Below are 27,030 nucleotides of genomic sequence, written 5' to 3'. Positions count from 1 at the left end.
ACTCTTGTTCACGCAGATATGGAGGCAAACGGCGCTATTATTTTGAAGGACAGTCACGGAAGTGTGTTCCATGTGTGTGGAGATTGTATTTACGAATAAGATGACCTACGCTCAAACATAAACATTTTTTCCACTCAGATCTTCCACATGGTTACGGGGCATTGTAGAGCGTTCCTTACATTAAAGCTGTAAAATTATGTCAAATGTGGTGAAAATATACTCATCGAGCCCAAGTCACACATGTACACAAGCTAATTCCTACTAGCTTCCATTTACGTAAGAGAAGATTCAGCCAACTTTCGCCAGCGTTTATCGCCATTTCAACCTCTTTAGGTTCGGAGGGGATTGTTTTGTGCCACGACTGAGCGATCTGCCAAGTATATACGACCACACACAAACATTCCTTCTCCTCACGATGACGGCATTTCATCGTAAAACTTTTTGAAATAGTAACGTTACAACTGGGGGGGAAAAACTCGCCTAAAGTGCCGCTTTAAAAAGTAAGTTATCACATACCCCATGAACCAGAGTCACGTATAGCTTCCCAATGACACAAAAACAAACTGCGAACTAACTGTATTTGGAGAGCGAAACCTAGCTAGCTAGCTATACAAAGTAAAAAGAGTGACGTTTTCACACATCTGGAACTTTCGGCAACTCTCACGTTGATGCTCGCTGACGTCTCAGCCGTACAAGCTAGCTTGTGCGGCTCAGCGAGTGCAGATGCACTCGGTGATGTAGCGCTAACGAGCTGTTATCAGATACTAGAGCTTAGCAGGAAATACGACTGTAAGTGCTGCCCCACTCTTGCGCTAAAAATACTTTTGTTTGTTTGTTATTCTTTTCTTTTTTCCCCCGTTTAGAACCATCTGTGCTCCTTGTGGAAAAAGGCTAGCGTGTCACCCTGATGTAGATGAGGAATTCACTCGCAATGTCTCAAATTAAAGTTTGCAACCATTTAGCCACAGTCTGGGTCCATGCCTGACATAACGCTCTTAGTAAAAAAAAAATGGAGGTGAAAATAATGGTTACTGCAGTCATGTTGTTATGAACAACATTTGGAAGCACTAGTGGCGTCACATAACAGCCCGGGTTTGGCCTGCAGTATGCCCAAGCATCAGGTATCAGAGCTTATTGTAATATCTCCACTAATTAGATTCAGTCATCTGCTCTTCAATGCACAAACACTGGAGAGGAAATCTGATACTGGAGGGTGTGGAGAGACCGCCGAGGGGGAAGGAGAGATGGGCCGTTGGGAAGACAGAAAGATTACAGAAAGAGATGCACCGTGCACATCTCTACGACAAAAACATCTACATTATTAATAAGGTCTGACTTCAGCAGGGAGGGACCACTGCACAATGATCTTCTATATCTGCCAACATTTTCACTATAATCACAGTCACGATTAAAGACCAAATGGCGGTCGCTGAAAAGCAATGGCAGCGACAAGGTTATTAAGAGACATAATAGGTATCAATGGTTAGGTTAAAGCCGTCAAAAACAGCGACGGACAAGGCACATCTGTCAGATGGCAGGAAACCAATTGAAATATAAACCACAAAACCCAAAAAAGATGACGTGAAATGAAGCCGGAGAAGTAAACCGAAGCAGAAGAAGAGAAGAGAATATGGCTGCATTGAGAAGACGGCAGCAGTGCTTGTGACACGGTTAACGGCAGCGCCTTTTGCTCAGCACGGTTAGTTCAACACACACACAGGCACGCATACACACGCAGCCCTTGATAAAAATGTTCTGCTGTTGTCAAGGTAACAGGCTCACTGGACTAAGGGGGGGAAAATAATCTCATTCAAGAAAATAAACGATATCTTCAAATGGTCATTAGCCTGAAATGCAAACGTGTTATTGATCTATGATCGTAATGTATAGTAACCAGGGCTGTCAAAGTTAACATGTTAATTACTCATTATTGGACATTTCCTTTAACAAGACTAATTGTTTTGACGCGCCGTTAACGTGCGCATGTCCTGTTAGACCCTTGGTCCACACAGTAGCAGAAACACAGCGGGGTGGCAGTTGATGTGGAGCCAAACGCCGGAACAAATATTGAGCAGAAATGAAGAAAGAAAGGGGGTATATTGAATGGTAAGTTGAGCTTCAAAGCCCCGGCAGATGGCTGTCTGAGCGAGAACAAAGTTACCTGCTGTACCTACTGTTCCTGCCAGTTGAGTTGTCATGGACTACATCGCTTCTCAAATGCTACGGAGAAGAGAGAAGGCACTGGTGCACTGCAGGTATTTTTTTATTGTCATGTATACAGTGCTACAATGGCATACAAGTATCCCAACTAACGAGTGTTTTTTTTTTTTTTTTTTAGATCTGCAGCATCCTTTAGTTTTCAATATGCGGCCCTCAGTGGACAACATTTGGACATCCCTGCTTCAGATAGCCCAAATCAACAAGAACCAAACAGTAAGTGGTTAGGTCACATATCAGGGCTCGACAATAACAATTCGGGCAAGTAAATCCAATCAGTGATATTCCCGTCGGGCAAGTGCACTTTGGCATGCCATACTGCCAAGAGTTTTTTTAAAAGCGGTTCTTGTTGGGTGTTGGTAAAACATGGACTGCGTAATTCCGCTGGTAATTTGCAAACCAATCCTTGCAAATCTTGAAATGGACCAATCAGAATCGTTTATTTAAACCGCGGTCTGCAGTCCGTGTTTTATCGTCACCCGTTCTTGTTCGCGATCAACCAATCAGCAAAAACATCAATCATGGCGTCCCTGCCAACATGGTCTAATTCTTCAACAACTTGTGAAGGAAAACAGCAAAAAGTGATGAACCAGTGCCTCCTAAACAAGTATTTTATTAGCGGCAGCAAATCAAATGATGGCACAGGTGAGTGAATCACATTGCTGTGACAATTTGAAGTGGTCACAATGAAACACCACCGATTAGATCCAATACCAAGTGCTGATTTTGCACAAGCTACAAAATCTAGCGCTTCCATTTCTCTGTGTATTTTTCTCACCTTTGCTTCAAAAATTATTATTTGACCATTGAGCATTTTTTTCTGGATTAAAAACACTTTACTCCACAAAAATTAGATGATATCAATTTGGCGGTATTTTCATTTTACATGGGGCAAGTTTAGGCAAGTAGCTCTCACCTTAAGGATTCCCCAAGGGCAAGTAATTTTTGTTTTTAATGTGGAGCCCTGCATATGGTCATGAGCTTTGAGTAGTGACCAAAAGGACAGGATCACAAGTAAAGCAGCCAAAATGAGTTTTTTTCTATTGGGGGCTGGGCTATTTCCCTTAGAGATAAGGTGAGAAGCACTGTCATTCAGGAAAAACCTGCTGATCCGAGTCGGGATGCCTCCCTGGTGGGGTGTTCAGTACATGTCCGACCGGTAGGAGTCCTGTGAAATCATAAAATGTATAATTGGTGGTTCGCTGAGGCCACAGACAGTTGTTTACTTGAGAGTGACTCGGTTTAATTTGCTAAATTCACAGTCTGCATCCACCGATCAAGGTGATAAATAATCAGACTCATAGCAAGTGCCAATAGCAACTGACAGTTTGGAGTCAGGACAAAGTCGTCATGGTTATGAATTGATTTCAGACTCAAATGTGCAAAACAGACCGCTGTCCAGCTGGCACTACACTGTACCATTGGAACGACGGCATGGCACTTTGGTCCTTCACTTTGTCAGTTATGTCTGGTTTAAGGCTAAAATAATCCCGCATAGTGATTTATAGCGCAGTGTGCAGCACACGACTTTCTCAACCCAGCTGTCTCTCTCTCGCTCTCACGCACACACATCGCAAAGACAATTTCTGGACCTCATCCAAAGTCAGTCACTATGTAGAGTACAAACAGTGGGAAGGAATCAAATCGGCAGTTAGCACTGTGTAATCGGAGGAAGTCTGTTGAAGAATTGATCAAAATAAATACAGTACCTTTGAATAAGACCCAACTATTAAAAGGGGACTTATTGTGTTTTTTTTTCTATTTTTCTGACCTGTACATATTCTCGTATTAAACAATGCCGAAGTTCCAGATAATGAGGTTTGCGCATTTGGAAGTGAGTTCTGAAAGAAGTTTGGAATGGCTAAAAACGCTCGTTTTCAAAAGGTGTGGTAAAACAGCCCCTCTGTGACGTCACAGAACGGCGGATTTCCAGGTATACGTATAAACGCTCTGCCATCCCCCAACCTGCTCGCAATGCCCCGTACGGGAAAGCCACATTTGTTTACAATTGCTGAAGACACCACAATCAGTAATTTATCAGTGTCCTAACTGTTTATTTTGTGTAAGTCATGGAGCATGTAGCATTATACCATACAGGAAGTGGCGTTGCTAAAGCCATTTTCCCACCACAATAAGTGGCTCTCCTTTTTTTTATGTTTTTTTTTAAAACACTGGTAGTCCCACGAAACACACTGCACGTTACAGATGCTGTAGGAAACCAAACGCTAAAATGCTTAAGCTACTTACCATTGAGCAAAGTCTTGAAGTAACCCATTTTCTTGTGAAACTTTGGACTGTCCAGTCTCTACTTCCGGATCAACACATGTGGCTGTATATTAAAAGCGGACATTTTAAAAAGATACATTATCAACTCCGATAAAGTTAGTTAACCGGAACTCTTTCTATACACTCGGAAGTGTGACCAACCACAGTAGAGTGGGCATGCTAGGACGCGGGCTGTGGGTGGAATACATTAAAACAGACCGTTTTCATAGGAAGCACTACATCCAAAGAAATACAGCTGAATGGGTGCAGATTTTGGAAGAACTAGAACACTTTCTGTGTTGGTTATCGTGTGTAGCTGCACTATAGGAGTCCACAATTCAATACAAAGGGCCGAAAAATGAGCATAATAGGTCCCTTTTAATATAATTATTTTTAATTTTGGTAGATTAAAAGTTCTTCAAAAGTTGGAAGCTTGCAGGCCTGTTCCCAAAGTCTACTTAACAATGGCTGCACACTGCTTTCATCTTAGTCATTTGTCTTTGTCCCTTTACGTATTTTATCGGGAGTGTTCACAAACACTTGAATGATAGAATGTCTCCAGGCTCTGACTTAGAACTATTGGATACCGTAAACAGAGAAGCAGAGCTTGGGGGAGGGCAGAGAGCATATCTGGCCTCACATTGGCTTCATCTTACATAAATGCTGCGACGTGCAATCATCCACTCGGCTTGTTAATTTTTATCATTTATACCAATATATGCCATTTTTCTTATCATTGGAAGAATACTGCATATACCTGTATATAAAAAAAAATCTGCCAACCCTGATATGGTGCTAGTCAAAATATGACATTTTATCACATAGCATTTTTAGCACAATAATCGTTCAGCCCGATACCCCATATAACATGGCTATCTATTAAGAGTTGCTAAATATATTGCTTTTCAAGCTGATACTGAAAACTTCCTGCTTCCCAAGATACTGCGTAACTTTTTAGATCTGTCATTGTATTTTATTTAGATTGAGCTAGAACTGCAACAATTAAATTATTAATCAGCTATCCAATGAAACCGCAGCTATTTTGGTAATGGATTAATCGTTTTATTGAAAAATGTATGCCGTAAACGGTTGCTATAAATGTACGGCCGATTTCCAACACCAATATATTGTATTAACGTAATACATTTTTATTCTGTAGTTTGCATTGCAGGCTGTTCAGCGTGAAGCAGCAACAAAAACAAACAGGTTTAAAAGAGTATGCTAATGTGATCAATGACAGTAAGCGACAGTATTGACAGAGAAAGTTCTCCTGCGAGAGCCCTGCAACGTGTTGCTCCACCAGCAAAAGAGTTCCACCTTTTCACAGTAAGTTTACCAACCTCTAATAAAAACAATGCAAAGAAGACAACAACCTTTGGAACTCGAAGTCCTGCTTCTTCTGCGCCCATCGTAGGGTGCTGCTACAAATAACACGGTAAGTTAAAACAAATCAAACTGATGCTGCGCAAGTTGTCTAGCTAGCGTGCGTGTGATCTTTACTTATTTCGTCATTTTTGCAATTTACTTGGCTATGATTAACTTGTAAGAACTGCTGCACTTCATACAAGCAGTCAAAGCCAACCAGCACAGCTATGCAACACCAACAAGGGTATGATGAGCACGCCTTTGAGTTACAAAGTATTTACAACCAGCAGAGATGTTAAGGGATTATTAGGCGTAAATTACAATTGGTGGGCGATAAAACATTGAAATGACTAAGCGATGAGATGATGTGGTGAGTTTGAATTAACTTTGCTAAACACTGCAGTTAATGCAAGTAAACTAACAATCCTTGTTCGGAATAACAACTTTGATTAGACTATGGATATTGGAGCAAAACATTTTGCCGTCTTTCTGATACCTTTTGAAGTAAACCACTGCAGAGATGTATGAGTATAACGTGTGTAAGAACATCCCCATGCAAAATACATTACAGGTAATCTCGCCTCATTAGAGCGTTTTTTTTTGGTAAATCATTAGTCATCTGAGCTATTTATCGGTGTGACATCATAATTCCTAATCTCTGCCCGATAATTATGATTTCAATAGTTATCATAGAGCCCTACAATTTTTTGCCGCTAATGCAGTAGGTAAAATAATTTTACATAATTTAGAATTATCTATCAGAAGAGGAAACAAAGCAGTTAGGTCCAACGCCCTTAGCTTCCTGAAAACAGTGCTTCCTGAGGAACCAAGGCTACTGCACGGAGGTGGAGAACAGGGGGAGGGAATGGTGAGTAGTAAGGAAAGGGAATGAACTAGCATGAAGGTGCTACACAGTGAAGGGAGGGAAAATCAAGGCCAGTGTGAAACAAATGTGTGTTTCAGGTGTGTGTGTGTGTAGGGCCCTATGCAATCTGTTTTTTTCCCTCCATTTCAGTTTTATCTGGGGTTTTTTTGTAATTCCTTTGTTATTTTACACTTATTTTATCACCATAGATTTGTGTTTTTTGTGTCAGTAAATGAAATGCTAAATCCTTACATCTACTGATGCAATACATCACTGGACAATTTTACCCAGTATTTCACAAACGGAGGTAGCTTCTCTACAAAATCTTTAAGTCTATCGTGACTTTGCAGATGTCACTGATGTACAAGTTGAACAGTTTTGGTCCCAGTATTGACCCCTGGGTTTCTCCACACGTAATTGTTCTCCTGGCTTTACATATTGCATATTGCCATGATTGAGTGTATCAAATCGTTAGTTCGACAGCTGCAAATACACACTAAAATCACATACTACTCGATGTAAAACTCTGAGGAACCTTTGGCAACCCATCTCATGCCTGTGACTTCAGCCCATCGAAGCCCAGTTCCAACTGCGAGGAACACAGGACATGACAAAGTACTTCCACAGTGGTCATGCTGAACCTCTACCTTCCCTCATACCGTAGGACAAAATGACGGTGGTGTAACTTGAAACCAGTAACCATGCCTGAAAGTAAACAATATATATAGCATGAATTTGAAGTCTTGAAACTTTGGAATCGGCTAGGGCTGCAACAATTATATGGATAATTCCAATACCTCGATTACAAAAAATAGTTGGATTTTTTTGTCATGTTTTCAAAGAATCGCAGAGGATGAGGACGGAAGCGGGTGTTTGAAGGCATGGGAATATTGTTTAAACGGAAAATGTGGCCTAAGAGCAGTTGGAACATCGTGACGTGTATCAGCTTTAACGCCGGACTTCGTCGTTGTCGCCACCGTGCGCCAACAATGAAATCCCAGCATATAAAACTCAGCATATTTGAAGTGGCTGTGTTTGATTGTGTTGTTCGTGCCATGAACGCCATTGCAATAAAGTATTTTTCTCATTAATTTGTTTGTTTGTTTATTATTGCTTGACTGAGTGACTAGTGGTTAAGTTTTGGTAATATCTTAAGTATCATTAAAGTCCACCATGACAGTAGCCAGACCAAACAATCATGTCCATATTAGCTTTATAAAACTTGCAAAGAAAATGGTTTGTCATTATGAAATAACCCTTCATGGGAAATGTAAAGTACAAAAGTCAGCCTCAACAATAGGCGCAACAGTAGTGTTGTTAAAAACAGGACGGTGGCATGAATCACAAGATCTTTATAGCCACCAGTCTGACCGTAAAGAGAGTAAAGAGCTGATGTCTGCAAATGCACACACACACTAGTCAAAAAGGGTGCTTAGAGCCTTTGTGTTAGGTATACTGCCCCACAGCAGGCCGGGGTAAAACAAAGGTATCGCTGGACATATTGGGAAGTGTGAGCATGAACCCCAACTGATAGACCTCCTCTCGCTTTGGTAGTTAGGTATGCCTTTGCTTTTCATTCACATCCAACAAGCGCAGGCGAACACCTCCCTGATCCTCTCTTTCCCCCTTCCTGTTGTTGCATTTCAATGTAAATGGTGAGATGAATGGCTGCAGCTGGCCCATCAAAAGGCCAGCCCCACTAAAGGGTCTTGATGATTGAGATTCAGCCAGGCCATAACATCTCTACCCTCCCCCACCCAGCACTGCAACATCCTCACTCCATCTCTGCTTATAGCTTGCTGGACACATTTTTACTTTTTTTGTAAAACCAGTAAAAAAAAAATACATATATATATTAATTAGCGATCAAAACAATACTTTTTTAAAACCAGTAAAAAATGTATATATATATAATTATTTATTTATTTTTTTTACTGGTTTTAAAAAAGTAAAAAAAAAATGTAAAAATATATATATATATATTTTACATTTTTACAAAAATTGTTGAAAATATATATATATTATATATATATATATTTTTTTTTTTACTGGTTTTAAAAAAAGTATTGTTTTGATCAAAATGTTACTCAAATATTAAATACTTATGATGGGGTTCCTCCTAATATAATGGTAGGTGAAACACTGAGGTTTTTAATAATGATAATGTTGATGTGCAAGCAGTCTCGCTGAAAAACACTTACAGTATCTACAAAAGTGTCGGATGTGTGCAAGCGTAAAAATGTCATATTCAAAATTTAAATCGCCAAACACTGGTATGTGAAAGGTTTGTTTGATCTTCAGTAAAGTGTATATTCACTCGAACGTTTACATGCACCAAAGCAGTCACATTCCCAAAATAGCTTTGTCTCTTAATTTTTCACACTCCTATGTGGAGTCCCAGTTTACATGCATTCGCTTTCATTTCATCGTTGGCCAAATGCTGTGTGCCTCTGATAGGCTAGGGAGCAACTGTCATTTTCAGTTCATTTGAAGACGAATGTGACACTCCAGTAATTGTCACTGGTAGAAGAAGTCGGCAACATATCTTTCTACACCTCTTACATGCGGTTGGTGATGTTTGGAAACCTTTATAACACATCTGGCACGGCTCTTGTGGTCATGGTGCTCCTCAGAGGCCTAAAAAATATTCACTTGTTGTATTTATCAACAAACTTCCTTCTGCAATTATTCATTCATTCATTTCATTTTCTACCGCTTATCCTCACGAGAGTCACGGTGGTGCTGGAGCCTATCCCAGCTGTCTTCAGGCAAAAGGCGAGGTACACAATGGACTGGTCCACAGCCAATCACAGGGCACATATAGACAAACAACCATTCACACTCACATTCATACCTATGGACAATTTGAAGTCGCCAATTAACCTAGCATGTTGTGGGAGTGTGGGAATGTGGGAGGAAGCCGGAGTACCCGGAGAAAACACACGTGTTCACGGGGGAGAACATGCAAACTCCACACAGATATGGCCGAGGGTGGAATTTAACTCGGGTCACCTAGCTGTGTGGCCTGCGCGCTAACCACTCGTCTGCCGTGCAGCCTCCTCTGCAATTATTTTTGTAATAATTCATGTCTAAATTGTTTTACTGCACTAAATAAAGCCTAGTACGCAGATAGTTGTATCTCTCCACAACACAGGCTGGATGACAGATATGAATCCAAACAACCTCGACATAGTTATGGACTAAGCAACAACTAACAAGGCCCTGTGCAAATTTGGATCAGACAGATGAGAATCATAAAATAAACTGTCTGTAAAAGTCAGCGGACAAACAGCAACATGCTAGACTTTTCCCTTTAATGTCAAAGCCTTAATGATGATGACCAAAAGATAGGGTCAATGCACAAGGACAAGAAGATGGGTTGAGAACAGTACCCACTATTGGGATGTCTTAAAGCTGAAGGTGAGGAGTTGCTATCCCTTAAAAGAACCTTCCACTTTGCACCATTTGACTTCAACAAAAAGGAAAGTGCTAAAATGAATTTCTGAGGGTCTTGGTTACAATTTAAAGGATCTAAGATTGGGTTGATACATGAATAAATACATGAAAGTAACTGAAAACTCAAACAGAAAGATGTGTGTGAGAGACAGTCATAGTAAGGAAAAATAAGGGCAGCAAGCAAGAGGTAGAATAGGAGCAGCTATGCTTGTTTACCAAAAAGGACCACACTCCCAGCACAAGAGGGGGGGAGGGGAAAGCCTGCAAAGACAGAAGGAAGTCAGACTGGGTGCAGAAGTTGGAGCTACCAGTTTCCCTCTCTTTAAACAAACAGTACTCTTTGAGGTATTTAATGCCACAAAATTTCCCCATGCATGATGCAAAAGTTGACACGCTACATGATACACAACGTGATATCCAAAACCTTGCCAAGTGAGTAAATAAACCGGAAGACATTTTTAGGGATCGCTGTCCGTTTACTAGCTGATAGAATGTTGACAGAAGTTGGAAGACGATTCATTGCAAATAATGGCCGACCCTTACGCTCATCGGCCTCATTGGCTAGTGTGAGTTGCCGCTGCTGCCCTACCCCGGCTAGGTGCATTGGCTAACATTCCTTAGCTGAAGGAAAAAAGGCCCATATTCACTGATTGACTTTTCCTTTATGTGCATGAGTGCACTTTAGAGTGAGCGAGCATGCCATGTTTTTTAATTGAATTGATGGATTATGTTCAGTCGTTCTGCTAATTTGTACTTGATTTTAATACAACACCAGGGATTGTAACGCGACTGAAACAATACAAATTTTTAGCCTATGATATATTGCGATCATTCATGTTGAAGACACAAGCTAGCCACATCCAGCAAAATTGAGAGCGCCACGCTGCAACGCGTTGTCAATGTAACGTGACGCTGTAGCTAAAGCGGCTAAATGCCCTTGCAGAGTGCAAAGCTGCTCTTCTAAGTTACTAATCCTCGACTCTGGTATGGCGGCAAACAAACTACATTTAGACAAGTACAGTGATCCCTCATTTATCGCGGTTAATTGGTTAAAGACGCGATTGTAATAACTGAATTTCCAAGAAGTAAGATTGATTATTTATTAATTGAATGTTTTCGTAGTTGGTACATAAAAAACTAGTTTACGACCGTCAAAACATGCTTTTTTAAGACATACATACATGACATATTTGATGCCTGAAAGATGCTAGATGATGTACAGGATAAGCATGCTATTGAAATATTTAATATTGCATGTTGGTAGATATATTACATTACTAATATTACTTATATTACATATTTTATCTTTTGTGCCTTTTCAGTTTTGCATTTAGGAATCTGATGGGATTTCCAAATATTTTTATTGGGGCCAACTAGGGCAGGCGCTCTCTAAATTTGGTCAGGTTTATCACATGTCTGCACTGTGCAATGCGGCCAACTTCCCTAAACAAGCAATAAAAGGTGTCTTAGTGTTGAGTTCATTGGCTTTAAGTCATCTCCCTTTCAGACCCAAACTGGATGCCATGTTTTTTTTCTTGGCGCACCGTGTCATTAAAGATGGCCTGGTACAATAAAAAAAAAAAGTCACACATAGCCATGTCCACAGGGCAGAAAGAGCAAAACATAATTCCTGTGTACTTTGGTAAGTTGCAGGAGTAGAACATCCAAAATGCTGACACACATTGACTAAATGTTTGCACAGCAATCCCTTGACATCTTCAAATTTTATTGAAGTTCACAAAACAGCATCATTGCAATTTTTATGCGTTTCTTTATTTGGATGAACCCAAACTGGGGGGACGATGTATCGAAAACACACGTTTACCATGGTAATAAATAAAGTTTACCAATGTATACTAAAGTTCCAACATAGTGACACCTGCGTGTGGACTTCTTCAAGAGGAGGAATTGTATTGTATATATTTGCTGCTGAACATAAGAGGAAGAGAAGACGCTCGTCCTTTGCATAGGAGGAGTGCTGCAATCACAGCTTGTCATTCTTCCCACCACTGGGACTTGTACCCTGGCAGGAGAATGTTCTTACAAGAGGCATTCTGAACATGGCTAAAGAAAATAAAAAAAACAAACAACTTGCCTTGAAGCACAACGAGCATCATGCTTAGACTTTGTAGCGATGTTGCCAGGTCTGAGTTGAGAGCTGGTATCCTTCAGTTTGCCATGTTTTGTTTTGTTGCCAGCTTGTGGAATATAAAAGTTGACCAACTATTCGGCTTTTTGCCACAAGCTTCAATAATACATGTGCGAGGCATGATTCATAACCAAGTACGGTTGGGAGATATATCGGTAAAGAGTCTTCCAAAAATAAGAATATGACCGGTGTTAATATGAAACGTAAACAACAAGTTAGCTGCTAACATAATATCACTGTAGCTTGGTTAATATACAGGTCACATTGGTGGTTTTCACGTTTAGTGTCAAAGTAGCTGTGTCCCAATGATGTGCATTGTTAGTTAGCTCATATTAACTCCCTTTCTTGCATTATAATGCACAGAAAAGGGAAATAAATGTGTTCATGTTTCACAGAAGGATTGTGAATGATGAGCAAAATAAAAAAAAAGTGCAGTGCCGCTTTAAATGGGACCTATTATGTTTTTTTTAACGTTTCAGACCTATAAATGTAGTTAGAATGTTGTATTCTCGTGTTAAATGGTAACAAAGTTTCAGATAATTAGGTTTGAGCATTTGCAAGAAGTTTGGGATGGCTCAAATTTTTATGCTTTAACATACTCAATTTCCGCCAAAAGTAAACAAAATTTGCTTACATATGCATATTTTTGGATGCTAATAAGCGGTATTCAACAACGAAAAAGTATGGCTTATTGAATAATATATTATTTTAAAACCATGATCGAGCAAAGCCTTCCAATAAGCCTGAGGTCATTAGTCCAGTCCATTTCACTCTACCTGTACTGGAGTTATATCAGCATGTTGCCGCTGGTTGATGCTCATGCATCTGATCCTCCACGTCCAAACCCCTGCAGAGCCTGGCGTGCGCCTCCAAAAAAATCTAACGCAGCATCCCAGCGCCTTGGATTGTGATTGGTCAACTTTTAATACATTTTCTGTGTGTACGCGTATAACCGTCATTCGCACTTGCCATAAAAGTGTCTGTTGTAACAAGGCGTGTACGATAATTATCGGGCCTATATGATGAATTATGATGTCATACCAATAGGCTGTATAACTTTTTTTAAAGCGCCAATGACGTGAGACTACTGTGCTGGAAGAGGGGTTAGCATTTGCCAATCATCTGCTCCTTTTTTTTTTACAAACGGCCTGTTGAAACATCCCGTGAGAATCACTTGTAAACAAACATGGCATTGACCGTGTGGCACTTGTCACTGATTCAGAGGAGTACATTTCGCTAAATGCTTGACAAACATTCCGCAATGAAGGAAAAAAAAACAAACAATCTTAACTTCATCAGCCACCTGAAACACCAGCATCCGGGGTTTGTTCCTATCACTGCAGCATTTGAAAATGGTACAAAAAGTTTGCCGCATGTGACCAGGGGGCTAAAGCGAACTGTGATATATTCATGGAAATGTTGGCGCTGTTGTACTTTATGTTGCTCTTACTTCCAGGTGTGCACAAAGCAGAGTCAAATCAAAATTGAATAAAACCTATAGAACGATATTGTTATCGATACTCGGCTCGAGAAGCAGAAAATACTGGTATTGGCTTGAAAAAGAAAAAGTGCAACCCCTTGTTGTAAAAATATTGATCAGTTCCAACTTCAATAACACTGTCTCGCTCTCTTTAATTGCCATTGTTCACAGCCTCAGAAGACAGCTAACAAGCTAACTAGGTGTCATAATAGTGCCATTGTTGCGTTGTTAGAAAAACAGTGGCGACTCCCAATTTGATCATTTGCAAGGGGTTTAAACTAACCGGACATTCAATTAAAATGGACCAGGAAGTGCCGGTGTGAAGCAGCCTGAGACTTTAAACTGACACTACTATTAGTATTACTGTTATATTCTTACTTGATCTGATTGAAGAAGCTGATACGTCACTCGCCAATGTAAACATTTCACAAGCGCTCACACACTTAATTACTCAATCATTAAATTCAACTTGCAACTACAATCATGGAATAATCAAGTGGATTTCCCCCCCTTTACCAATGGACCAAAGGAGTTGCGACAAACCCCAATCATGTGCCAACATGCACAAAAGCATTTTTACAGCATTTAAACACTGAGGGGTCTTCTAGATGACATTGATGAAAGCCATTCAGAAATGTGCTTGGTCCCAAGTCTAACAGGTGTGTAAATATATACTCGGAATTTTTAAGAAAACACCCCTTTTTAAGGTGTAAATTTAAAAGAATATGAGGAAAAGCAGCAAAAGCAGCAAAAGCTGAGGAGGCCTGAGATATGCAACGCCAACATCTGCAGCGTTGTCAACATGAACCCAACAAACCAAACACTTGATATCTTGGTGGAAAACACCACCAGCAGCACTGCAGTGGTTTCCTCGCCATTGCTTACTGCACCAAATAAGAGCTTGAATACTGCTTGACTAAGCTCAGGCACGATTCCACCATGTTACGCCTCTCTTTAACACCAGCGACACAGCAGACGTTCAACAGATATGAACCCATTCAAGACACTAATTGACACCTTTCTATGTGTACACAAAGTCACGTTCAGCTTTGATATTTACCCAAAACCAGATCCGAGAACTCACACATACCGTGGGCGGATAGCAGTAAGTCGTTTAACTCTGCTCCCATCCAAAACAGGAATACCACTGTGACTGTAAAGTCACGTTAAAAACAAAAGACGACTACCAAGCAAGCAAAAACAACAACGCCAGTATCTAATATCCTCCATTTATATGTCATCTCATGCTACATTGGAATAATATTGACGAGTGCTGCTGCATGTGGTTGTGCAAGTTCCCATAAAGGCTTATCTCGTAAGAATGCAGCACAAAAAACGTAAGCACAAAGAAGGCAATCACAAATGATAGCCCCCTATTATTAAACACAAGTTACAACTAGATGAGAGTAAATTCAACAAACAAGCTCGGAAGTCAACTGTGATACATTGCAACACATAAATTGCTGCAAAACGGGTGCATTTGTAGCGTACAAAACATGAGCAAACGTAGACATTAGAAGTTGACCTTTGTTGCTAGCCACAACATAGCAGATTACCACGGAGACAGCAATAAGCTAGTTTGTTGTTGATGCCGCGTTAACCATGCGAACAAGAAAATAAAAAAAAAACACTTACCTAGGTCTAAATGTCCTTAAAGTGTGAAGAGAAGCTTTATTCAACGCCACGGTGTGTTCAACCAATGCTGGATGTTCCCATTTGTTGCATTCGTTTTAACACAAATTGTCCCGGAAACATCCGCATAGACTTGCAAGGACCATGGCAGCTACAACAGCAGCCCACCACAAACGAAGCTAGCGCTAGCTAGTCAAAAAAAACCTTATACGCCAACAAAAAAGACGGTAATATATCCACGAAAACACGGTTGCAACGCAGCTAGTTCATATTCTCCTCGGAGTGCGATCCCTTAGCCGTGCATTTGCTTATCGGTAGGTTGGCTCGTGTGCCAGGGAAGCCATCAAAATATCGTAGAATGTTGCGTTAAAGTCCTCCGCCAAGCCATTCGAACGTTTTTCAAGCGGCCTTCGACTTCAGAGTGGCGAGGCTCAGGACGGAAACGCTTGGGGGGATGAACGCCGCGCTGTGATTGGTCGATAAAGTCACAGCGCACAATGAAACTGTCTCCATTTTGGATCTGGGACGTATCCCTTTACTGTTTTGGTTGCGCAAGCAAAGACCCAACATGGCGGACCAAGCGCAGAGTTTCAGCACCGGAGCCCGCACTCTTGTTATAAAAGAAGGACCAATCAAAAGAATTGCCTTCAAATCCTGTTTACTTTTTGTTGGCATACTGGCGAAGTAGACTATTTTGGGAATATTTTCCTACATCCTTAAATGAATATAATTTTTTATTATTTTTACATATTACATATATTTATTGAGCGTTAGCGTTTGAAATAGAAGGCAAAAAGGTTAGAAGGCATAGGGGCGTGCGCGTCAACCTACAGTCGACAAGGTTTCCATATGGCTGAAGTATAAGTACTGTGTTCCTATTGGACCCTTCATATGTCAATCCAAAAATACAAGCACCCCATTATGTATTATTGGCTCAAACAAACTACCTGTAGATTGTCTTCACGACTGTGCAATAATGTGTTCCCTTCTGTAAAGATTAGAATAAAACACACATTTAAACCCTTTGTATGGCTATGATTTTTATCTTAATCAGTGTTGTTTTATTATTCTTCTCAATTAATGTGCAATACAATTTTTTTCTATAAAAAACAACAACAAAAGTAGCCTGAATAGGTAGCTTGAATAGTAGCGCTTCCTGCTGGAGTAATAAAGCATTGCGGTTACATACGGCACACACGACCAATATGTGCTTCCTCGTTTTCACTGACTAATCACAATCAATCCTAATACTACATTGCTTATCTCACAACTGGATTAATAAAATATTGATAAACTAGTTTACTGGACATATTTTGAGCTGACTGCGTAATTGTAGCGCAGTGAGTATACCCTCGAAGGCAACGAGTATACTCTCGACAGCCAAAACAAATATATAATATATTTAATTGGCACAACGTCAACGCAAAAAATTTAAATTTATGATGAAATATTCCGGGAAACAAATATTAAAATTAATTTATATAATTTTTCGTGAGTCTTTTTCTACTTCCGGGAAGTACGTCATGTGGTTGAATAACATAGCAAGCTAGCGAACAGGCGTAAATAAATGTTTGAATCCCATAGACACAATGAGCACCTCAGTTCATTATATAGCCAATTGCTGATCGATCAGTTATGGCAGCGTCTTTGTTGCACCACCGTTTTAGTGTGTGTCGGAAATATACTAGAGGTTTAGCGTGGACTTGGTCAAGGCACAACTGTCACATATTAGCCAACAAGGCGACCTCCAGCGACACTGTCCTCAATGTGTTTCTACGATGCAACAGTGCAAGAAAGATGCTTGTTGGAATATCCAAGAGGACTTTAACTGGGAAGCCTTGGAATATAATCCAGGTAAGAAATAATTTAGTGGATTAAGTTGTTGCATTGTTTTGTGTTAGCACAATTCTGTGAATTTTACAATTCGCCTGCAATGAGCCACTGATTTGTTGCACTCCTGCTGCATTTAATTGGAATAAACATGCCTCATTAAAGGCAGTTGTTTATTGTAATTGTATGCAGATACATAGCAAACAAACAAAATGGTTGACGTTTCCATTTCAGCAACTTCTGTACAGACCACTCCCTCCTGGCATGGTTGGCATCAGCAAAGAGTTAATCAGGAGCAACCTGCTGAAAAATCCTGTTGGCTTGGCAAATTTACTTGGTAATTTTTGTTCTATTAAATTAACATGCAAGTCAGTTCCTAATCCAGCAATATTTAATGGAAAATAATTTTGATTACAGGGGCAACAGACTTCTTCTGTACATCGCAGTCTAAACAAACAGAAAAGAAAAGTAATGGGCTGAAAGGGAAAACACCAGAGGAAGATGAAGGTGGTCTGTTATTCATATTATTACTTATGCTAGTTCATATCATCCATTTATTATTATGCTCTGCAATGTTTCTGTCAGTGCTTTATTTTACATTTATATGTTTATTAATTTACCGTCTTTATTTGATTCTTATTCCTTTGCTTTGCATATTATTTTTCACAGAGGAGAAGAAACGCCGTGAACAGAAGGACCAGATGCACCGAGAGCGCTTGCGAATCCTTTTATTCGTAGGGATCATCTCGCTGGTGATAAATTTCATAAACACCAGCGGTGGTAACATCTCTTGGAACGACTTTGTCAACGAGATGTTGGCGAAGGGAGAGGTGTCGCGTGTGCTGGTGGTGCCTGAGAGTGACATTGTCGAAATTTACCTTCACCCTGGGGCAGTTATCTTCGGGAGGCCTGTATGTCGGTTACAATGTCTATTAACAAGCATTGAATAAAACGCTTCTGAATGATTATTATTATTGACTTGAATTTTCTCCATCTTTGGTATAGAGGATTGCGCTCATGTATCGGATGCAGGTCGCCAACATTGACAAATTTGAGGAGAAACTAAGAGCAGCTGAGGAAGAGCTGAATATTGATACAAAGGACCGGATACCCGTCTCCTACAAACGTACTGGATTCTTTGGAAAGTGAGAGCCTCATCTATTATGTTCATGTGGAAAAAAAAACTCTTTTACGGAGGTGTTTGACATTTTTTCCATTGCAGTGCTTTATATGCCCTTGGAATGGCGGCCATCGGCGTGGCTATTCTCTGGTATATCTTTCGTCTGGCGGGCATGGGTGGCAGAGAGGGTGGCTTCAGTGCATTTGTGAGTGATAGCAACTTTGTGTCATTTCTGTGCGTGTTACTCTTCTGTTCAAATACTTTTCATTTTATATTCCCAACAGAATCAGCTAAAGATGGCCAAATTCACCATTGTGGACGGAAAGTCGGGGAAAGGTGTGAGCTTTAAAGATGTAGCAGGCATGCATGAGGCAAAGATGGAAGTTAAAGAATTTGTTGACTACCTCAAGGTATGGTACTTCACTTGTTTAAAATGTGTGTATTTTGCAGATAAAATTGGTATTCACAATACCACAAGTTAGGTCTTGGTGATATACATACGTACAGTAAAGTCTCGTTATATCAATATTCTCGGGAGTCGGAAAAAATACCGATATAACCGGACTATCCATATATCCGATCCTGCGCCGAACTGCATTAAAAGTTGGCGGATCTTTGATATGGCATGTAATTTTCTCCTTGAGTTCATGGATTGCGTATCTAGCATGCTTTTGTACTACAATACATTTTGTACTACAGTAAATTAAAATAAACTTACGCTGTAGTGATTACCGGTTACCGGGACATAATTCACCCCGGAACATAATTCACCCCGGAACTATCGATAGGGAAGGTGTTGCCACCCGGAGGGGTAGGCGCGAGGGACGGGTGTTTTCCGCTGTGTGTGCTGCACTCTGGTGGTGGAAGTGTGAAAAATAAAGTTGACTGGAAGCAGCCGTTCGCCGTGTTCTTTTTTGGTATTGAAATCCTTAAGCAAAGATTGATTTAAGCTGCTTTTGTATCGATATAAGCAGACCAAATTGGCTGGCGGGAGATGAAAAGGGCATCGTAGTAACCGGATTATCATAATAACCGTGTATCGTACTAACGGAGCTAATTATATCATAAAAGACTAGAAATTTGGAATATAGTATCGTAATAGTAGTAATTCGTTTTAACCGATATCGATATAACGAGACTTTACTGTATATGTAAAATATTGGCAAATGACAAGTCAGTGTGTCAGAATGTATGATGGAAGAACCTGAGTAAATAGATGAATAGTTCTAACTAAGGATCGACGATATGCGCGTCACACTGCGGAGGAGCAGTCATCACATCGATGCTAAATAAAACTTAAACTACGACAGAAATGTTTTGCACAGGGTTGAATATATATTATAATATTTACTCCTTTTATGTGTGTTTAAGAACGCTCAATCCTACTGTGTTCAATGTTTACATTTCAATAAATATTTGTTTAAACTTGAGACCTGTAATATTTGTTATCATTGTCATTTTTTCATATAAATTGAGGACGCAAAAGCAGTATCAGCCCAAGCAAAATCGGCCATCGGCTAAGGAAAATGGGAAAAAATCGGTATCGACATCGGCCGGAAAAAAACCATATCGGTCGATCCCTTTGACATTGTCTAAACTCACTTTGTGGAAAAGATATTGTGATATTCAACATGAATATAGTTCATACTAAAATACTGTCTCCATATTATCTATTTTTCAGAATCCTGAACGATACCTCCTTCTGGGAGCCAAGGTTCCAAAGGGGGCACTGTTACTCGGCCCCCCGGGGTGTGGAAAGACTCTACTGGCAAAAGCTGTCGCCACAGAGGCTCAGGTGCCATTCCTGGCAATGGCAGGTTCTGAATTTGTCGAGGTCATAGGAGGTATGTCTGTATGCCCTGATCAAAACATTTTGGTTTTTCTCTAGATCAGTGGTCTCAAACTCAATTTACTTGGGGGCCACCGGAGCCGGGCCACATCAGGTTTTAAAAAAAACAACCCACAACGCGTTTATTAAAAACTGGGAAAAAAATCTATAAAAAATTATCTTCAATGCTTTTGCTTCTGCTATACTCTACACTTTTTCAGTACTTTGGTTCCGGTTTTCCACACCAAAATATCTGATAAAACATTCCACTGTTCTCAAATATCTTAATTTTTAATTTTCTATACACAAAATAAGATTAAAAAAAAATTAAGAATAAAGACAATAAATCAATCAATCAGTAATAAATAAGTAAAATAATAATAAAACAGCAAATAAGAAAAAGGTAAGAATCCACATACAGTTGGTAGAGAAATAATTTTTTTCAGATTCAAATGTACAGTATTAACAGTTATTTAACCTTTAACATGAACATTAATGAAACTTAATAATTTGGCCCGCGGGCCGCGAGTTTGAGACCCCTGCTCTTGATGGATAGTGACAGTTATGAGATCGGGAAGGCCTGGGTTCAATTCTTCGCTTGGCATCTCCATTACTGGTGAGTTATATTTATATATTTTATATGTACATATATATATGACCATGGTTCAATTCCACCCTCGGCCATCTTTGCATGTTCTTTGGGTACTCCGGCGTCTTCCCACATTCCAAAAACATGTTAGATTAATTTGCATCTATAAATTGCCCATACATATGAATGGGAGTGTGAATGGTTGTTTGCCTATTGAAGACCACACAACTTATTTTTTACTTTGAAAACAATGTAGTCAGATAATGGAATTACATTTAGACAATTTAAAGTCTTTTAACTGCTTTAGGGTTCTTAGATCTGCATTAGTTATTAAATAATTGCTTTTATGGATACAAATGTCAAAAAGTACACATTCTTCCGATACAGATTCTTGATTGTGTTTGTAGGTCTCGGTGCTGCCAGGGTGAGGAGCTTATTCAAAGAGGCTCGTGCTCGTGCCCCCTGCATTGTCTACATCGATGAGATTGATGCTGTCGGGAAGAAGCGCTCCACTAACATGTCAGGTTTTTCCAACACAGAAGAGGAGCAGACTCTCAACCAGTTGCTGGTGGAGATGGACGGTGTGTCCAGCTTGGGCTGTCATGGTTGTTGCTAATTCTCTTGCCGCAGGAATGAATTGGATTGTTTTTCTGCTTCAGGGATGGGAACAACAGACCATGTGATTGTCCTTGCGTCCACTAACAGAGCAGACATTTTGGACAATGCTTTGATGAGACCTGGAAGGTTGGACCGGCATGTTTTCATTGATCTTCCAACCTTGCAGGTGCAAACCGGTTGGACTGAGCTTGAACACAGTACCACGCTAAGTCTGAAAATGATAATACATTGAGTTTGTGGGTCTAAATTAATATTTGCTTCCCAGGAAAGGATGGAAATATATGAGCAACATCTGAAGATCTTGAAGCTAACTCAGCCAGCAAACTTCTACTCATTGCGTCTAGCGGAACTCACCCCTGGATTCAGCGGTATATTTTTTTATGTTCATAAGTTATGTTTGGATACATAGTCTTCTCACTCACTATAATTATGTCCTGTACAGGTGCTGACATTGCTAACATATGTAATGAAGCTGCCCTGCATGCCGCCAGAGAGGGGCGCAAGTCAATTGATACTTTCAACTTTGAGTATGCAGTAGAGAGAGTAATAGCAGGTATTTACTCCTGTAATATAAGTACAGTAAAGTCTCGTTATATCGATATTCTCGGGAGTCGGAAAAAAATACCGATATAACCGGACTATCCATATATCCGATCCTGCGCCGAACTGCATTAAAAGTGGGCGGATCTTTGATATGGCATGTAATTTTCTCCTTGAGTTCATGGATTGCGTATCTAGCATGCTTTTGTACTACAATACATTTTGTACTACAGTAAATAAAAATAAACTTACGCTGTAGTGATTACCGGTTACCGGGACATAATTCACCCCGGAACTATCGATAGGGAAGGTGTTGCCACCCGGAGGGGTAGGCGCGAGGGACGGGTGTTTTCCGCTGTGTGTGCTGCACTCTGGTGGTGGAAGTGTGAAAAATAAAGTTGACTGGAAGCAGCCGTTCGCCGTGTTCTTTTTTGGTATTGAAATCCTTAAGCAAAGATTGATTTAAGCTGCTTTTGTATCGATATAAGCAGACCAAATTGGCTGGCGGGAGATGAAAAGGGCATCGTAGTAACCGGATTATCATAATAACCGGGTATCGTACTAACCGAGCTAATTATATCATAAAAGACTAGAAATTTGCCGGGAAATGAAAATAGTATCGTAATAAGTAGTAATTCGTTTTAACCGATATCGATATAACGAGACTTTACTGTATAATATTTCATTTTATATCATGGTGAAATGTGTGTTCATAGGAAGTGTAAAGAAGAGTAAGATCCTTTCCAAAGAGGAGCGGAGGGTGGTCGCCTTCCACGAATCGGGACATGCTTTAGTCGGGTGGCTGCTTGAGCACACGGAGGCGGTCATGAAGGTACTGTAAAGTGTATGGAGGACCAAAACTGCCAAAATAATAAATAAATAAATAAAAGTGGAAATAAAAACAAAAATAAAAAAAATTAAATACAAAAAAATAAATATAAATGGAAATAAAAACAAAATAATTTTTTTTTAATTTTTGAATCTTGTTTTTTATTTTTGTATTTATTTTTGCTTTTATTTATTTATTTATTTATGTATATATTTTTTTATTTGTGTTTTTATTTCCATTTATATTTATTTTTTCACATGTCGATCAACCAATAGGCGAACAGTTCAACCTAAGACACACTTAGGACCGCCCCCTCATTTGAATAGTTTTTCCTTCTGCATTTCTGAGGACCAAAACTGCCAAAATAATAAATACATAAATAAATAAATAAAAGTGAAAATAAAAACAAAAATGAAAAAAAAATTAAATACAAAAAAATTAATATAAATGGAAATGAACGGTTGGGAATGAGGTCCTACCCCAGGTGGAGGAGTTTAAGTATCTCGGGGTCTTGTTCACGAGTGAGGGAAAGTGGGAGCGTGAGGTCGACAGACGGATCGGTGCAGCCTCGGCAGTAATGCGGTCACTGTACCGGACTGTCGTCGTCAAAAGGGAGCTGATCCGGAAGGCAAAGCTCTCCGTTTATCGGCTGATCGATGTTCCCACACTCACCTATGGTCATGAGATTTGGGTCATAACCGAAAGAACGAGATTGCGGATACAGGCGGTTGAAATGAGTTTCCTCCGTAGGGTAGCCGGTTGAGGTGGCTCGGATGCCCGGATCCGGATGCCTCCCAGGTGAGGTGTTCCGGCTGGGCATGAGATAAATAAGAAGGTGCAAGGGCGTCAAGACATTAAAAAAACAGTAAGAGCATCTTAAAATCTTAATAGTATTCTCAATATTCTTACTGTGTTCCAACTACATTCAAATGTGCAGGAATGATTCAAGACAAGTTTGAAACGAAATATAAGTATTTGAATGACATTCTTATGAAGCAATAATTCCATCCCGAATATGAAGCAAACTTTGAAATGTCTAATTTGACTGCTTGTACTTGATTTGAGTTGATTCAGAATAAGTGTGACAGTGGAGTAAATGACATGATTTTTATCTCAGGTGTCCATCGCCCCTCGGACAAATGCAGCCCTTGGATTTGCCCAGATCCTGCCTCGTGATCAGTTCCTATTCACCAAGGAGCAGCTGTTTGAGCGCATGTGCATGGCTCTTGGAGGAAGAGCTGCAGAAGCCATCACTTTTAATAAAGTTACAACAGGTACACCTGATGTACAAGCCTCTACCGCACTCTGTATGCACTATATACAACACAGATGCATTATGAATCGTTTTAACAAACAAATCTTCAGGAGCGCAGGATGATCTACGTAAGGTGACCCGCGTGGCCTACTCGATGGTGAAGCAGTACGGCATGTGTAACAGTGTCGGTCAGGTGTCGTTCCCTGAAGCGGAGCAGCAGGGCGCTGTTGGGCGCCGACCTTTCAGCCAAGGACTGCAGCAGCAGATGGATCATGTAAGTTCTCAATTTGTAATTTGTGCTCTGTTCGTTATTTCTTTGTTGATTTCACTATTGACTTCGGTTTCCTCCCACATTCCAAAAACATGCTAGGTTAATTAGCGACTCCAAATTGTCCATAGGTATGAACGTGAGTGTGAATGGTTGTTTGTCTATATGTGCTCTGTGATTGGCTGGCGACTAGTCATTTGGGATAGGCTCCAGCATACTCCCAACCCTAGAAAATGAATGGATTTGACTACTGCGGCTATTATTTTGAACCACAAGCACATTTTTGTACCTTGTAGGAGGCTAAGATGTTGATAGCCCGTGCCTACCGTCACACAGAGAAGCTGCTGTTGGACAACAGAGACAAGCTAACAGTGGTGAGTGTCCCTCCCACCCCTACCCTCTCCATTTGTCTACATCAGTGTTTTTTAACCTTTTTTGAGCCACAGCACGTTTTTTTACATTGGAAAAATCTTGTGGCACACCGCTAACCAAAAATGTTCCAAAATGTCACCACGACCTCACACATGCATCAATAAGTCTATCGGAGGAACAAGGTAGGTGTTGCCACACGGACCAATATTACATTGCTCTGCCAGTCTTTACACCACAGACACTCCACAGTAGCCACGTTTTTACATCACCACTTTTTCTCTTTCCGAATGACCTTTCGGGAAACAATGGTATCCATAGAAAGGAATATTCCAATCTCTTGTCTACATGCGCCGTGAAAATCAACCAGAATAGTCAATAGGGCATGCCCAGTAAAACGTAAACATCAACATCACGTGATATCGGCTTCCCCAAGTTTTTCTTTCACTTGTTGGAATAACTCCGTATTGCCAGTTTTTCGTCTGTCCAGTCTTGAAATTTAGTTTGAATCAAAGAAAAACTTTGCTTAGTCCAGTGCCGATTGCTGGCCTCCATTTTTAAAAGTGAAGAACATCTGGATCTGCGTGTTACGTCATATCTGAGCATGCGCTGAAAGAACGCACCTGGGATCAATTTAAACAGGAAAAGATCAAATTCAATCTTGCTAATATTTTATAATTAAACTCAGGACATGTTTTATATAGATATATATTTTCTTTTTTAATAAAACTGCACTTGTGAATAAAGTATAGAAGGGTTTAGATTCTGTTCCACAGATGGCGGTAATGCATACGAAAGCTGCTTGCCAACCGCCAATAAACAACAGAAGAAGAAAAACACCACGAAGAAGAACGCAGTCTGACAACTTTCCGTTTGAGCGGGTACAAGATACCTCAATCGAATTGGTTAAAGGAATATTCCATCCCTGTTCAATTCTTTCCGTTTGAGCAAATAAACCAAATGCAATTGGAATATTTGGGTCCATGTATACTATTGACATAATATTTGCAAATGATGATTAATAAATGTTAATTATAAAAAGTGATATTGGATAATTCCTCACGGCACACCTGACGGTTTCTCAAGGTACACTAGTGTGCCGCGGCACAGTGGTTGAAAATCACTGCTCTACATTCATGAAGATGGTTTCCACTGTTTTTGTAAAATGCTTGCAGTTGGCCAATGCTCTGTTGGAGCGGGAGGTGGTGAACTACGACGACATCGAGGCTTTGCTGGGTCCTCCACCGCACGGACCGAAGAAGATGATTTTGCCACAGAGCTGGGTGGAAGCCGAGCGAGACAAGCAAGACTCGGGAGAAGACGAACCACAGCCACCTTCACGCAGACGCGGTGAAGAAGACATGAATCCAGACTTGGTCTGAAGTAGGCATCAGATTTCTTTTTGAGATGACATCGTCATGTCATGAAAGTTTGGATGGAGTACAAACCTTCAGTGGAAATGCAGGTCTGTTCCAGCCCAATGGCTAAAATAGATGCCAACTATTGAATGTGTGTGAATTACAGGTGAAGAAAGAAAGCTGTGGGTTTGTTGGAAACCATCACTACTCTTCAACACAGCGTTTGTAACTTAGCTTACATACGAAAATGCTTTTTGGCATTGTGCAATGCAATAACAATGCAATAACATCTGCATTGTGTGTTTTGGCAATAAAAATGAATTGCATTGAATGAAAATTACAGCTGCAATGGGCTGGTAACCAGTCCAGGGTGTACCCCGCTTCTTTCCCAAAGTCAGCTGCGATAGGCTCCAGCATACCCTGTGATCCTAATGAGGGTAAACGACATAGAAAATGGATGGATGGATGAAAAGAATTGCAGTCGTGGATTACGGTCCAGGCATGAATGTGTACTTCACTCTCTTCAGACTTTTTAGCCGGTTATTAGCGTCATTTCAAGTAGCGTTTTCCAAAATGCATATTCTTAAAGTACAATGAAACAATATAGCAACAGCAAAAAATGAAAAAAAAAACTCTAGAACAGGGGTCTCAAACTCAATTTACCTGGGGGCCACTGGAGCTAGGGTCTGGGCGAGGCTGGGCCGCATCAGGTTTTCCAAAAAAAAAAAACATTTATTAAAAACAAAAATGAATAAACTTTGCTTTGGTTCCGATTTTCTACAAGAAAAGCTCTGATAAAACATTTCACTGTTCTCAGATATCTTACTTTTTATTTTTCTACACAAAATAAGATGAAAAATGAATAAACAAATCAAGAATAAAGAAAATCAATCAGTAATAAATAAATATAATAATAATAATAATAAAACGGCAAATAATAAAAACTTAAGAAACCACATATAGTTGGTGGGTAGACAAATTATTTTTTTCAGATTAA

General features: G+C 40.0%; 2 protein-coding genes across 3 annotated transcripts in view; one reads left to right on the top strand and one right to left on the bottom strand.

Moving 5' to 3' along the window:
- ankrd11 (ankyrin repeat domain 11) overlaps nt 1-15,858 on the bottom strand; it is a 114,510-nt gene extending 98,652 nt beyond the window's left edge. For both annotated transcript variants that reach the window (XM_058088755.2, XM_058088757.2), the window contains exon 1: nt 15,433-15,858. The gene's annotated coding sequence lies outside the window, so the exon portion shown is untranslated. The remainder of the gene's footprint in view (nt 1-15,432) is intronic.
- A 1,081-nt stretch (nt 15,859-16,939) lies between these two features.
- On the top strand, nt 16,940-26,863 carry spg7 (SPG7 matrix AAA peptidase subunit, paraplegin). The gene is made up of 17 exons (XM_058088759.2): nt 16,940-17,283; nt 17,494-17,596; nt 17,677-17,766; nt 17,929-18,170; nt 18,265-18,404; nt 18,482-18,584; nt 18,664-18,789; nt 20,061-20,223; nt 21,204-21,377; nt 21,456-21,580; nt 21,680-21,782; nt 21,857-21,967; nt 22,671-22,786; nt 23,901-24,057; nt 24,149-24,312; nt 24,603-24,680; nt 25,851-26,863. The coding sequence occupies exons 1-17, from the start codon at nt 17,065-17,067 to the stop codon at nt 26,055-26,057; spliced, it is 2,421 nt and encodes an 806-aa protein (XP_057944742.2). The 5' UTR covers nt 16,940-17,064; the 3' UTR covers nt 26,058-26,863.
- The last annotated feature ends 167 nt before the right edge of the window (nt 26,864-27,030 follow it).

This window comes from Doryrhamphus excisus, linkage group LG13 (genome assembly GCF_037039965.1).
Source record: "Doryrhamphus excisus strain RoL-2023G ecotype Guam linkage group LG13, RoL_Dexc_Guam_v1.1, whole genome shotgun sequence".
Classification (NCBI taxonomy): domain Eukaryota; kingdom Metazoa; phylum Chordata; class Actinopteri; order Syngnathiformes; family Syngnathidae; genus Doryrhamphus; species Doryrhamphus excisus.
The sequence above is the reverse complement of the archived record's forward strand: the minus strand, read 5'-3'. Positions and strand labels throughout refer to the sequence as shown.

Coding starts and splice junctions, on each gene's coding strand:
- spg7 (XM_058088759.2), top strand. CDS start 17,065: ATGGCAGCGTCTTTGTTGCACCACCGTTTTAGTGTGTGTCGGAAATAT. Junction 18,171..18,264: donor CAGTTATCTTCGGGAGGCCT/GTATGTCGGTTA, acceptor TCTTTGGTATAG/AGGATTGCGCTCATGTATCG. Junction 21,783..21,856: donor ACTCACCCCTGGATTCAGCG/GTATATTTTTTT, acceptor TGTCCTGTACAG/GTGCTGACATTGCTAACATA.